Below are 13,664 nucleotides of genomic sequence, written 5' to 3'. Positions count from 1 at the left end.
TAAGAATGAAATAAAAAAAAACAGATTACAAACTGTACAGGTTTTGTTGGACATATTCTTAGGTTATTAAAGACTCGTAACATACGCAAACAAGATTGTAAATCAAGTAACGTAACATTTTGTGGGATACTCAAATTTTCATAATTTGACCAAACATAGTGGTGGAGGTGGAAATGCCTCTCCTTCTCCGTTGGTCCAAAATACACAGGCCCCGCCTCCCAATTTTAAGCGCTTTATACACAATGGTGAGAGACATTTGAGCCCTCAAAACTCCCTCAAATCGTCCCAAAAGACGGTGTATCTAGGCGTTTTAGGTTATTTTCCTCTCTAAAATGCCCCACTACGGATAATATAAGTACATAATCAACTAGCGTGCAACAAGACCTAATGATTTCTTATACGTGAACTGTAGCAAACCGAATCAATACGGATCAAATTCGTAAGAAAATCCACGGGTTAATATGAAAACTGTTGCTTTCTTTCAGCACTTATTTTTCTGATATTAAATTTGCACACATTTGTCAAAAGTCTTGTGTGACGGTTGGGAAACACTAAACGAATATTCATTATGATAAGGTGGAAGTCAAAGATTTGTTATTTAATCATTATATGTAAATTTTTCTAATAGTTTACACATGACAGTTCCAAGTCATATTATTAGTGTTAATATAATAGTTTATAATAAGAAAATATGATGAATCTATTTTAATTGCACGAGCATAAAACTGGGTGCTATAATTGTTGACACGACCTGATCCTAGTATGAAATAAAATAAGTTTTGAGTTGACTAAGAGGTTAACCTGTATAAATATGGGTTGACTCGTTAACCTGTTTAAGTATTTGAAAAAAACTTCTATAATTTTATTTTTGTTTTTGTTTTTTCTATTTTTTTATTTTTTTAATATGCACTTGCAATATCCAATTCATTTTCAATATTTTTAATAATGTTTGAAAAGAATAACCATATTACTCATTTACTCGATCTACCGACACTAAATTATATAAATTTTGTTTCTAATCTTTCTTTTTGATAATTTGGTTAAATAGGTCGTGTTCATGTTGACTCGAATTTTTGTGTGTGCGGGTTAGAGTAGAAATATTTGACACGAATAATAATATTGGTCAGGTTGCACATTTTAACCCATCAACCCGCCAACCTGCAACATGCTAACCAGCGAACCCGACCATTAACACAATAACACCCCTACATAAAACTCATATTTAGAAAAGTAAGGTTTATGGTGGTTGGAGACTGATTATTACATGCTTTTGAAATGCTAGCTTCAATTTGAGTTTCAGTATAAGCATATTTGTTGCATATATTTCATTCAATTCCGTTTAAGATAGGGTTTTAATTATAGATTGTACATCAATGCGTTTGCTTGTTAGGCTGGTCGTTATGGAGGTCTTGGAGCCGATGCTATGGCTGATCTGGTAGGCCCTTAATGCCGGCTACACCACGCCTCAGCGCTAAGGACCCTGAATTATGGCTAGGATGTTAACGTGGTAGCGGGCATGACAATGGTTGGAAGGTGGGTCCACCCCCAAACAAAAAACAAATAACCAATCAATTTTTATTTTATTTTTTTGCTTTTTTGTTTCTTTATTTTCTCCATCATTATAACTAGCTAGTTAACGGTTGTGCTAGTAAGTTAGTTAAAGGTTGCTGCATGCGTGACAATGACAACGCTTTAACAACCAAAACACATAACCTTATGGAGGTTTTGTGAATTGTGTATAATTAACTCTAAGTTTAAAATATATATTTCCAAGCTGATTTCTAGTCTTACCATTCAGTTATGAGAACATTGCGTACTTCTAAAGAGAAAATTAGTAACTTAATTACAGTTTCAAAACTTCTTAGATATTACTTGTCTCTTTTTTTTTCTCTGAACCACATAGATTTTATAGAATAAATATACCACAACATGCATCATACGTGATCCAAACCCCCAACCTTTTGATCATAGGGGACACCACTTAACCATCAGAACGTCTCTTTAAACACACCATTTATATATCCTTTACATACCCTATGAATTGAAATTGATTCCAGCCTGGTTCTACCCTACTCAAACCAAGCAAATCCTGAAAATAAACCCGGGATCCATAATCAAACTGAACCCACTACTTCCCTCTTCAAAGACCGGTTCCATACCCATCCGGGTTCTACCAAAGCCAAGTCATTGGCTCATTGACTCAGATATATAATTTATATAATTTTTGTAAAAGTATTTGCTAAACTGAACAACGATTCATCTCAGACGTTAGCATGCGTTTGTCTTCCCCTTAATATGATTAAATATTTGTTTTATATAAAAAATAAAACGAATAATAACTATTTTCTACTTATAAACGTTATTGTTTCTCACCAACCCAACATATTCTGTCTTGAGGGTCACTGAATTTTCTTGGCCATATGATATATTTACAAACGTAAATTCAAACAAAAACCATTTAATATTTAAAATGTATTTTATTCATCCTTATATACATTTGTGTGCTCTACCTTGTATCAAAATAGCATGTTAAATAGCGTGTTCGGAAGCATTACGTGCTTTTACTTTCTTTGAAAGAAAAATTTCTTTTACTTTTTGAGGCTCAAACCCAAGACCTCTAAATATTTAAGATACATCATCTCTACCACTGGGTCACATATTTCAAACTAACAAATAATGGTCTGTCCCCGACAACTCGACGAGCAACAACCTTGAAAAGATTGAGGGACGACAAGTCAAGCTTACCAGTTTTTCTTATCTTTCCAAAATAACATTCAACAAAATATGTCAACCACTAATATGTACATATTCTTGGTTTTAAAACAAATAATGCATCATATTTGTTCAAAAAAAAATAATTTATCCTAATTTTTAATAATATATATATATATATATATATATATATATATATATATATATATATATATATATATATATATATATATATATATATATAATTATTAATATTTTGATACCTAAATTAATACAGTTAATTAATATATTTATATAAAGAATATGAAAATATAGCTGTTTCTTTAAAGGCAGCACAGCCCAATACAGCTATGGTGTTGGTGGTTCCAGCTTTAACTGTAACTGATACCCCATCCCTGGCCCTAATGTTCTAGGGCCCAAGCCCAATACCAACATCACGGCCCACAACTTCTGGCTTCTGCTTTGTTTTTTCTTCCGTCAATATTAATCACACGGTTTGACCAAACCTGTCGGCCCAAACGCGGGCCACTAACTAGGAGTCGGGACCCTGTACTGTCCGGTTCACGGCTCGTGCACGGTCCTAAATGTTTCAGTCATGCTCTCTTTGACCGAGTATGGCCAAATGATTTAGCTAGCGATCAAAGTTACGCAATTCGGTGTTTAAATGTTTAAATCACTTATCATAAGATCTAAATTCCAAAACTTTTGCGGATTAATATAGCATTTATACAACATGAATGAAAAGAACCAGCCAGTACAACATACTCTCAAGATTCACAACCCCGATCGGTGTGTACTTGCCTAGCATCGGGTCCGGTGGACACAAGAAACCGTTGTCTCATGTTCTGTTTCCTTTTCTCAAGGGGACCGTGTCCTATAAATTCTGATTAAACTTTTTTTCCCCTAAATGGCTAGATTCTTCATGATGTCCACTGTACCATTTAACGAAATAGACCCGTTTTCAGCATTCGGTTTGGAAGCTTTGTTTGTGGTTACAGCAGACAAAAGGCTGCCTTCAAAGTAGGTAGAGTACGGAAACTCTATTGCACACCGGTGTTTCCATCCTACCACAAGACAAAAAAGCCCTTCAGAAATAGAATTGGCAGATGCGCGATAAAGAAAAAAATAAGAGAAAAGGAGTAAGACGGACTTAGTGCAGCTTCTTGATCATCGAAAGTGGCCTTTACAATTTTATGAACTGTAACACAATCTTTCAGCTTCCATTGTTTCACAGGTCCGAGTGGTCCGTTGCTAATTTGGTTACAAAACAGACATGTGCAAAATCAGGCTCCGAAACCGTATCTGGTTAATGAAATTATGAAATCATTTTATTAGATTGGCTAACCTTGAAACGGGGTTATTAGTAGATGCTTCGATCAATTTGATCGCCTCTGATTTCTTATTTGGTTCTAAGCAATACATCATTTCGGCTGCTGCCGCCCTGTGCATCAAGGAGTCTGCAAAAAATCAAAAGCATAGTGTCTTAAAAGGTGTTCATAGTATGTAATTTCACGCGCATGCGTATTAGAAAAAAGATGACCTTTATGTTGCTCAAGGAAGGCCGTATTTGCCTCCATCAGCGATTTGTCTTGCAGTTGACTACAAATAAAAAAGACGAAAATATAATAAAATATTACTTAACGAAACAGATAAGAATGCATTAAAATGCACAAAATAAGTTTAAAATTTAACCTGAAAGTAAGTCGTTCTGCTTCTAATACCCCTGAAATGAGTTTTTCAGCCTCAGTTGTAGGAGTGGGCCTTGATGCCATTTTGTGAAAGAATCTTATCTGTGAAATCCACAGTTATTAATCAATATATCGCCTATTTCAAGATGAGATATAAAGAAAAGAATAAAGAATTGACATACCAAGCACCGATGAGTGTCTGGATTTTCAGCATCTAGTTGTACAAGGTGCTTCAAAGCCTTGATGAAATACAAAAGCAGTCAATAGGTTTAGTATTTAACTCAAATGCTTAAGTTTTCTCACTAAAAGTAAAATTACCTGCAAGCCGAGCAAGATCTTTTCCTTTCTCATGTTAACTTCAAACGCCATTAAATGTGTCTCCAAGTATTCAGATGAGTGCTTCTGAAGCGGTTTCAGGTACTTTCCAGTTTCCATTAAAGGATCTTCAATCTAGCTCAGACACAAAATATTACTTAACAAACTGCTTAAAAAAGACATTATTTTCACAACATAAATAGTATTTAAAAAACCTGCAACAATTTGTCTCCATGAGGATCCAAATCAACTGTCTTGGCATTTCGTTTCCCATACTTTGAACCGCCACCGGCATGTGCTTCCTCATTCTTCACCTCTTCCTCCTGACAGAACATCAAAGTATATATACTAACAAGTTAACCAAGAAAAATAAAAACCGTTAAAAGATGAAACAGAGTAAGGGTGTAAATACCTTTTTCGCCCTTGCTTCAGCCTTCCTCTGTTTTTGCCTCATTTTCTTCTTTTGAGAAGCAGGTAATTTTGCTAATTCACCGTCTTCCTCTTTTGATGTCTTTGGAGTATCAAAAAGCTTGATGTAGCATCTACATCATTCAGTGGATCACAAAAAGTATCAAACAATAATAATGTATAAGGCACAAGAACTCAAATGCCTAAAGAGGTAACCGACTTTGGTCCAATTAAATTCAAGATAACAAGCCTCTATAGGCCAAAAAACCAAAAAAATGTTAGAAACAAAAATGATTTGAGATAACCGGCTTCCAAACGTTGTGATATAAGGTAATATGATCCAGTAACATGTCAAACTGAATAACTGATGATATGGCAGTAACTTTGACTTTGTTGACTTCTGTTTTTAAAACACGACTACAGAAACTTCACCTTATAGCTCCAGTGGCTGCCTTGCGAAAGTAAGCATGAGCATGAAGCCGATCTTGGAATCTTAACATTTCAATATAGGACCGCAGAGTCATTTTTCTTAAACAATAAGAGTGGAAATCAAACTGGTCTTCGGTTATATCTGCATAATGTTTCTCAACCGTCACAAAGTTTTTCAATGACCGTCCAAGCTCACCCTGCCGAAAGTAACTTTCACCAGAAGCAAGTTCATACCTTCAAAAAGAAAGATTCAGTAGATTATTCATATATTTCTGTTTGGTATATATAAATATATAGGGTAACAAGCTTGTAATAACACTAACCACATGCATTGCATATCATGCAAGTTAGTATGTTGTTCACCGTCTTTTGTGAACAATACAGCTGTCTTTTCTGCAAGGGGAACCTAACAAAATGCATATAAAACCAAAATAACAAAATATGTACAAACGTTTAAATTCAGTAAGCGATTGACATAAACATATAGCGTATGTGGAGGTTTGAACCTGATCAGCCTGAAGCATTCTTTTAACACACTGGCTATTTACATAACGATCTGCAAGATCCATGCACCTAGCTTCATCTGCTAATGCAGCTGCTGCTGTAAAGTCCCCGGCATGTTTTAATATCTTGCTCTAGAGTAAACAGAAAGACATTAACACCCTAAGATTATCTATAAAAAACTAAGAGAAAAAAAGGATATCATAAGCAGACCTTGACAGAGTATAAATCAATAACTGTTGGAGTATGTTGCATAGCTTCCTCGATTTTAGCAAGGGCTATATCGTACTGGGCCCGCCTATCAAAATGCTGCATAGTCACAGCATAAGAATAATAATAATATGATATGCAAATTAATTCAAATCCAAACAAAATGTGCAGCAAGAACAAACCTGAGCCAAGTAAAACAAGGTCCACAGAAGTGTCGAAGGTGGCTCTTTTTCTGATCTGGACAATAGATTTAACAGAATATTACACTAAACGCACGAAAAAGGGACCCAAAGAACAAAGCTCGTGATCAAGTTTTACCTTCCAGGGTATCCACCTGTCTTTTTAAGTGATTCTTCCAAGCTAAGGACCAATTTTTCAAGAATATCGGCCTATAAAAAGATCAGAATATGTCACAATAAATGCAAAATTCTAGAACCTTCAATGAGGTAGCTTGCACAAACCTTGCCAGCATGATCATACAGTGGAGAAAGGTCAGAAAACAGAGACGGGACTCCCTACATTTTCCATTGAAAAATATAAGTTCGCGTTAAAAAATGTCACCAAATAATCAAAACTCAAACTGCAAGTACCTTTGTTAACAGAGGCCTGACATAATTATCCGCCGCATCCCGAAGCTTTTCACCATGCAAAAAATCTAGTGGGATCCTCTAAAAGATAACATTTTGATTTTAAAGCATCACTCAAGACTTAATAATGACATTTTTATTGAGTATTGAGTCAGAAATTGGTAAAAGTATAGAAAATTTTGTCACCTTAACAGCTGAAGACCAGGTGTACTGCTCTGCGAGAGACTTGTACAAAGCATCCAACTTATCTACCTCATCCGAGGAATATTGACCAGTCTCTGAATGCAGCCCAACAGACTTCTGTAATCCCTCATAGTATCTAAATTAAAAAGGGTCAATTCAATATTTTTTGTATTGTTTCAGAGTGTGAAATCAAAAAACCAAATCAAGTATCAGTGTTTCATGTACCTGTAGTTGTCAGGATTCATAGTAAGTAGTACCCTGTACAATTTTTCACCTTCCTCAAGACAATTAAGCTTCATAAGAAGAGAAGCTTCCATTTCCTTGTAGGATAGTTTATCAACCTGTTAACACAGAATACGTTATGAAAAGAAGTTAATTGACCTAGTCAGCGATTTCATCTTAAAAATTATACAAAGTAAATGAAAAAAAACTTACAATCTTGGGCTCTTTCCTGCGCAACTCCTCAAGTGCTTTCTCAAAAGAACCACACTCATCCAATAAAGATACCTAGATAAAGAATTTTCTAAATTAGTTCTTAAAAAAAGTTATGCATAATGGTTTTAAAACAATCAATGAACAGGTTTCAGTGTTGTTAGAACTAGCCACTATTACTTATCATAAATATTACCTTGTATAACAGCATTTCCCCGTGCTCACAGCGTTCGCTTTCTGGAGGATAATCATCTTCAAGAGTCCCTTCATATGCTTCCAGAATATCAATTGCTTTTGATGCACTTGTAAAAAATTTCAAAAAATGCATGATAAACATTTGTACCCCACATGTATATAAGATGTAAACAAGTTGTGTGTATTAACTACCAAGAACTTAAAACAACTTACTTTGAGTTTAGATGATGAGAAACAGCAAAACCAATCCAATTCATACGATGATTAGGTTTTAAAGTCAGCAATCGTTGTCTTGTTTCAACAAAACCTGCCAAATCACGCATTTGTGCCTGTAATCGAATGGAAAAGGCTCTGTTAGCTACCCAATACAAAGAAAACATGGGATGACAAATCTAACATCATTTATGCTGATAATTTATGATATGCTAAATAAACATTAAGGATACATACCTGTAAGAGAGATAGGTCCCTAAGTATTTCGATGTTGTCGGGATCTATCCTTAGAGCATTCCTGTAACATTTTATTGCCTCCCTATACTCTCTGTCTGATCGATAGAGAAGACCAAAAACGTGCCAGCAAACATGGCTTTTCAGGTCATTCTACAGTTAAACACTAGTGAATTCAATATGTGGCAATAGACTGATATAATAAATGATTTCAAATAAGTATACTTTAATGTATAGTTAATAGTTTGCAAGTTAGCCAACCTTCAATCCTAGCTTTACAAGCTCATATGCTTCCGGCTTACGGTCCATGCAGTTCAATGTCAATCCCTTCATCGAGAGGGTTTCTAGTAACAAGAAAAGTTAAACAGATGAAAATATAATATACTTAAATGTTTCTACTGGATTAATAAACTCTTCACAAACCTCCATGATTTGGGAACTTCTTCAATATAGCATCTGCAGCCTTAAGCCCCTTTTTATACTGTTTTATTTCATAAGATTTCTGCCAAAGTGACAATCGAAATACTATGTATCATTTTCTCAGTATACAATAAAATATATTTGGTTTCAAAGGTATAGCAGCAGCATCAAAGCAATAAAATACAATGATCATTTGCAGTTTAACCCTCATAAGGGGGTCAAATACTATGAGGAAATGAATATCAGAATGTATTTGCATAAACTAAAATAGCAGGAGCGACATATAAGTGAGTATGCTTTTCGCCTATGATATCATTTGAATGATGGCATTTGCAAATATTGAGGTGGTGTATGTCTTCTTAATTATAACTAACATATTTAAAAGATTGTCAAGTGGCATTCTTTAAAAAGCTGAGAGCACATTCAAGATATCTAGTCTAGCTAATGCTTTTATCGTATCTTGTACGGCACATTTAGAATATTCCTGTATTCTACACTCTATTAGGCATTTAGATTCCAAGATTTACAAACGCTTCTAAATGAATGTTTAACCAAGTTAGAACTTTGGTCCAAATTGAGTTACAACAGCAATTAAATTAGTAACAATCTTAACCACATACAAAAAGAAATTTGCAGCGTTAAAATAGACCGTTTCCAGTAAAACTGTAAAAGTGTAGCCCTTTGTGCCAACTCAGTTCTATTTCAAAAGAGTGGCAATTGGCAAATGGCATGAATTTCAAATTTTCACCAAATATTGTCCACAGTTCATTCAATTTGATAACCCAAAATGCATTACTGATTAATGCCAAGTACTAGCATGCAGCCAATTTCCTGAGTTAAATTTACAGGAAAATCGAATGCTCAGCTCACGTCAATTCAAAATGTGGAGTTTATACTTTCAATTGACGAACCAAAGCCATTACAATACAAGACTAAGTAGGATTTTTAATACAGTGGTGAAAGAAAAAGTGACGCCGTTAAAGGTCTCAGTCCACAATACAGACACAGAGATGTCTTTCGACGACGGATTTTCCGGTGTTTAGTTCTCCATTTTTATCTTTCCAAGTTATTAAAATCATGAGACGATCAATAAAGAGAAATTAAAATATAAGTTAATTAGAAGAAAATAAACTGGTGAGATCACATACCAACGGGTTGGCGAGTTCAACCTTTAGAAGGGAGGATCAAACTACAGGGTAGTGTATAATGGCATGCCCACCCCAAACCCAAACAACATGCAATGTCATCTACTTGGTGGCGTAAGAGTTCTAGATATGTTTCAGCGTGTGCCATGTGTGGTCGTCTGATGTAAGTTTTCAAAGCTTCTTACATCAAATGCTCACCTGACGCATGTTGAAACATATCTAGAACTCTTAAACCAACACGTAGACGACGTTGCACGTTGTTTGGTGTGGGCGTCACTATACACTTCGTTGTCATTTGCTCCTCCCTCCTCAACGCCGAATTTGCATGCGTGATGGTCTAATAAACTCATTGGTCTGTTTTCTTCCGATCAACCCCATGTTTATGCATACTCCTCTTTCATTCCTCTTTATTAATCGTTTTATGAATTTAATAGTAGAAAAGGATAAAAATGGAGAAGAACGCAAAGGAAAACCGGTTGTCTAAAGACATCGCCGTGTCTTTATCGTGGACTGAGACCTCCGACGTCGTCTCCCATCACGTTTTCTTTCAACCCAACAGCCACTTCTCCATTAGTTTTGAATTCACTCTTTACATTCCAATTAATATCAATTTCTTAAGCAGGCTTAAAGAATAAATTATCTTAAGTGCTAAGATTTAACTTGCTAATCCATTATTATCAACCTCTGATGCTAGGTTTCTACTAAATTTGTACCTTGTAGTTATCTCCTACATTTTCCTAAAGGGAAGCAAGCTCCTAGTGATAAAACATACAAGCGAGTCTGCCTTTAACCTATGATATCATTTTAAATAACGATACTAGCCAAATTTTAAATAAATATATCAGAAAGATTGTCAGGTGGCATTCCGTAAGAAGCTAAACGAACATTCAAAATATTTTAGTCCTGCTAATGCTTATGTAATTTCTTACATAAGAAGCTGAAAGCACATTCAATGATTCAAAACACTTTAGTCCTGCTAATGCTTATGTAATTTCTTACATAAGAAGCTGAAAGCACATTCAATGATTCAAAACACTTTAGTCCTGCTAATGCTTATATAGAAACCTTCAAACATTCCTGCATTCTATAAAACTTAGTACTACTTCGAAAACAATGATTAACTAACTTAGAACCTTAATCCAAATAGTGTTACAACAGAAACTAAATGAATAACAATATTAATCATATGCTAACAGAAACTTGCAGCAGTTCAATAAACAGTCTCTAAATTAACTCAATTCTATTCAAAAGAGCTTCAAATGAAATGAATCTCAAATTATCACCAAAAACTGTTGACGGTTCATTCAAATTGATAATCTAAATGCATTACTGATTACATACGTGCATGCCGCCAAATTCCTGAGTCAAAATCACATGTTCACACTACTTGTAAAAACAATGTTTAAGTAACTTAGAACCTTAGTCCATATAGTGTTGCAACAGCAATTAAATGCATAACAATCCTGACCATATGCTAACAGAAACTTGCAGCAGTACAATAAACAGTCTCTAACTTAACTCAATTCTATTTCACAAGAGCTTCAAAAGATATAATAAATCTCAAACTCTCACCAAAATCTATTCACAGTTCAGTCAATTTAATAAACCTAAATTGCATTACTGAATCTTATATCGCGAATTACAATTAACGATCCAAAGCTATTACAATACATGACTGGCTAGGGTTTAAATACACAGAGTTCTGACTTAACTAAATTCTAAAGGCATTACTAATTATAATAATACATGTAAAACCGCGTGTTTACGTGAATCTCAATAGACGGTCCAAAGCCGTTACAATAGATAATAGCTACTGTACCTAGGGTTTTAAATAAGTGAATATAGAATAGAATTGAGCTGAAAGTGATTTAAAGTGATTGAGCTTACGACGATGAGTTTGAAGAGATTAGCCTCTTTAGGAGGAAGCGAGGCGCCCATGGCTGTGAGGTAATGATGATTCTGGACTGAATGAGGGAGGGAGGCCACGAAAGTGGTGACTGTGGGCGTTTGTTTATGTTTATGTTTGTTTTTATTATTGTTATTATTATCTATCTTCTTTCTGCAACCCTACCCGACTGACTACTCACCAACGAACAAAATGAAATGGAGGTGTGATGGTGGAAAATGATGTTTGGGTGAAATGAGGGGTTGAGTTTGTAAAAGAGATTTTATTTATATTTAGATATTGTATAGTTAATTACATGATTGATCCGTTTCCATGAATTTACAAATTATAGGGTGGAGCTATGACTTATGACTGTGGTATAATGCGTCTAGTGTATCGATTTCTTGAGCAAACATGAAAATGCGGGATATTCAACCTTCTAATGTTGATTTCGACCAAGATGTTTGTTATGATATGTTAATCTCTAAACCCTAACTATTATGCATTAACAAAAGAAACGATATTTGTTTTATCGGTATAATGCGGTTTCAGAGAATTACCTTGACCATTTTACCAATTAATTCCACCATGGGGAAGAGTTTCGAAAATGTCTAGAAACTAAATACGAGGGGAGGGGCATGATTATTGTTGTCGACAGAGTAAATGTAGATCTGTTTTAGTCTATGCTCGATGGTTTTGGGCTTGGATTACGCTCTTATGGGTTATAGACCAAAAAAAAAAAACTGAAAACTGAACTAAATTAAATATAAAATTGACAAAATTTAAAACTTTGGACTGAATATATAAAAAATATTATTTAATTAAACAAAAGAGAGAAATGTAGTGTTTTTTAGTGTAATTTTAGAAACAGAGATGGGGGACGAGCTGGATATGCTCTTGGAACATTCCCAGCAGCTCCCTTAAAATTATGTGAGCAGGTTTGCAAATTATAGGATGGGTTTATGAATGGTTGATAGTGCAACTTATAGGGTAAGGAGAGAAATGTGGTGATTTTTTGTAAATTTGGGGAAACTTTGTTCGCCCCTACTTATTTTTTAATATTTGTTAAATTGGTTGTGAGTAAATGAGAGAGAAACCTGTAATGAAACAGATATAAAAAATATTATTTAATATAACAGGAGAAATATATGTAGCGATTTTTTATGTAATTATAGAGATAGTGATAGGAGACCTGCTGGGAATGCTCTTAGTTTACGTGCATTGCATTAGGTCTTTAAGGATGTTCACTATGGAGGGGGCTTTAATAGTGCCACAACACTGTCACATCATCGTCACATAGGTTTGTTGATCCTCTTCATAACGTCTCGCTGTGGTTTCTTGCTCCATTATATATATACATATCTATTTGTGTGTGTGTGTGAGAGAGAGAGAGAGAAAGTTGGTTGGCCCCCCACCTCAACCTCTCAGCGTCGCGTCGCCCTTCTTCATAACACCCCCCCCCCCCAAATCGCCCCTATAAGGCCCATAGCGGATGGTCTAAGTATTAAAAAGTTCACTAACTGTGAAAGCATTTACTAACAGATAATAATCTAATATAGTTGAGTTGCACTGCACTCAACGTTACATAAATCCATAGGGAACTAGCAATTATTTGGATTGGAATTTATATGTAAATTTGTAAATATACATATATATACCAAATTTTGTATATAAAATTTTCGATTTTGACAAAATAACGATTAATCGACAACTAACCGGTAGGGTCCCAACTAGCGATTAATCAGCGCCTACACATGATTTTTACAACCATGGCTACACTACACAAGTTAACCTTTTGTTGTCACCTCTATCTTAGAGGTGGAAAGTTCTGATTCTGCAAACTAAAGGTATAGGTGATTTATAACAACGTAACATGCTATAAGTTATACCAAACTAAAAGTATTAAAAATTAACTATTGTGCTTCACTTACATCGATCTGTCTGAACAGGGTGGGCAACGTCACCGTCTATTTCCAACTCGCTGCGTCACCGTCTATTTCCAAGTCACTTTGGACAAACGACACGTAATACTTGAACTTGGTTGTTTAAAATACAAATTGGCTTTAATCAAGTATTCAGGTGTCCTAGTTATCCTCAACACCATGAA

The 13,664-nt window shown here is 34.9% G+C and overlaps 1 protein-coding gene and 1 long non-coding RNA gene across 2 annotated transcripts; both read right to left on the bottom strand.

The window, feature by feature from the left end:
- Positions 1 to 3,861: 3,861 nt before the first annotated feature.
- LOC143540214 (uncharacterized) lies at positions 3,862 to 4,298 on the bottom strand. Its single transcript, XR_013136561.1, has 3 exons — positions 4,253 to 4,298; positions 4,058 to 4,169; positions 3,862 to 3,963 (listed from the first exon to the last, which is right to left on the bottom strand). It is a non-coding gene; the product is annotated as an uncharacterized LOC143540214 (long non-coding RNA).
- Positions 4,299 to 4,349: 51 nt separating this feature from the next.
- Positions 4,350 to 11,621, bottom strand: LOC143540178 (N-terminal acetyltransferase A complex auxiliary subunit NAA15-like). The gene is made up of 22 exons (XM_077033312.1): positions 11,560 to 11,621; positions 8,531 to 8,609; positions 8,369 to 8,451; positions 8,111 to 8,260; positions 7,874 to 7,989; positions 7,662 to 7,767; positions 7,469 to 7,540; positions 7,259 to 7,374; positions 7,037 to 7,169; positions 6,854 to 6,931; positions 6,725 to 6,778; positions 6,582 to 6,652; positions 6,446 to 6,500; positions 6,267 to 6,362; positions 6,059 to 6,187; positions 5,876 to 5,958; positions 5,556 to 5,786; positions 5,128 to 5,257; positions 4,931 to 5,038; positions 4,719 to 4,850; positions 4,583 to 4,639; positions 4,350 to 4,502 (listed from the first exon to the last, which is right to left on the bottom strand). The coding sequence occupies exons 1-22, from the start codon at positions 11,608 to 11,610 to the stop codon at positions 4,350 to 4,352; spliced, it is 2,283 nt and encodes a 760-aa protein (XP_076889427.1). The 5' UTR covers positions 11,611 to 11,621.
- Positions 11,622 to 13,664: the final 2,043 nt, after the last annotated feature.

The sequence above is a fragment of the Bidens hawaiensis genome, unplaced genomic scaffold (genome assembly GCF_021521415.1).
Source record: "Bidens hawaiensis isolate Kalapana, Puna unplaced genomic scaffold, B.hawaiensis_p1.1 tig00012182_1, whole genome shotgun sequence".
NCBI lineage: Eukaryota > Viridiplantae > Streptophyta > Magnoliopsida > Asterales > Asteraceae > Bidens > Bidens hawaiensis.
This window is presented reverse-complemented; position numbering and strand designations above follow the sequence as displayed.

Excerpts from the sequence above, each read along its gene's own strand:
- LOC143540178 (XM_077033312.1), bottom strand. The coding sequence starts at position 11,610 with ATGGGCGCCTCGCTTCCTCCTAAAGAGGCTAATCTCTTCAAACTCATC. Across the intron at positions 8,610-11,559 it reads ATCTCTTCAAACTCATCGTC|AAATCTTATGAAATAAAACA; the intron begins GTAAGCTCAATC and ends TCACTTTGGCAG. Across the intron at positions 4,503-4,582 it reads CAGACACTCATCGGTGCTTG|ATAAGATTCTTTCACAAAAT; the intron begins GTATGTCAATTC and ends TGGATTTCACAG.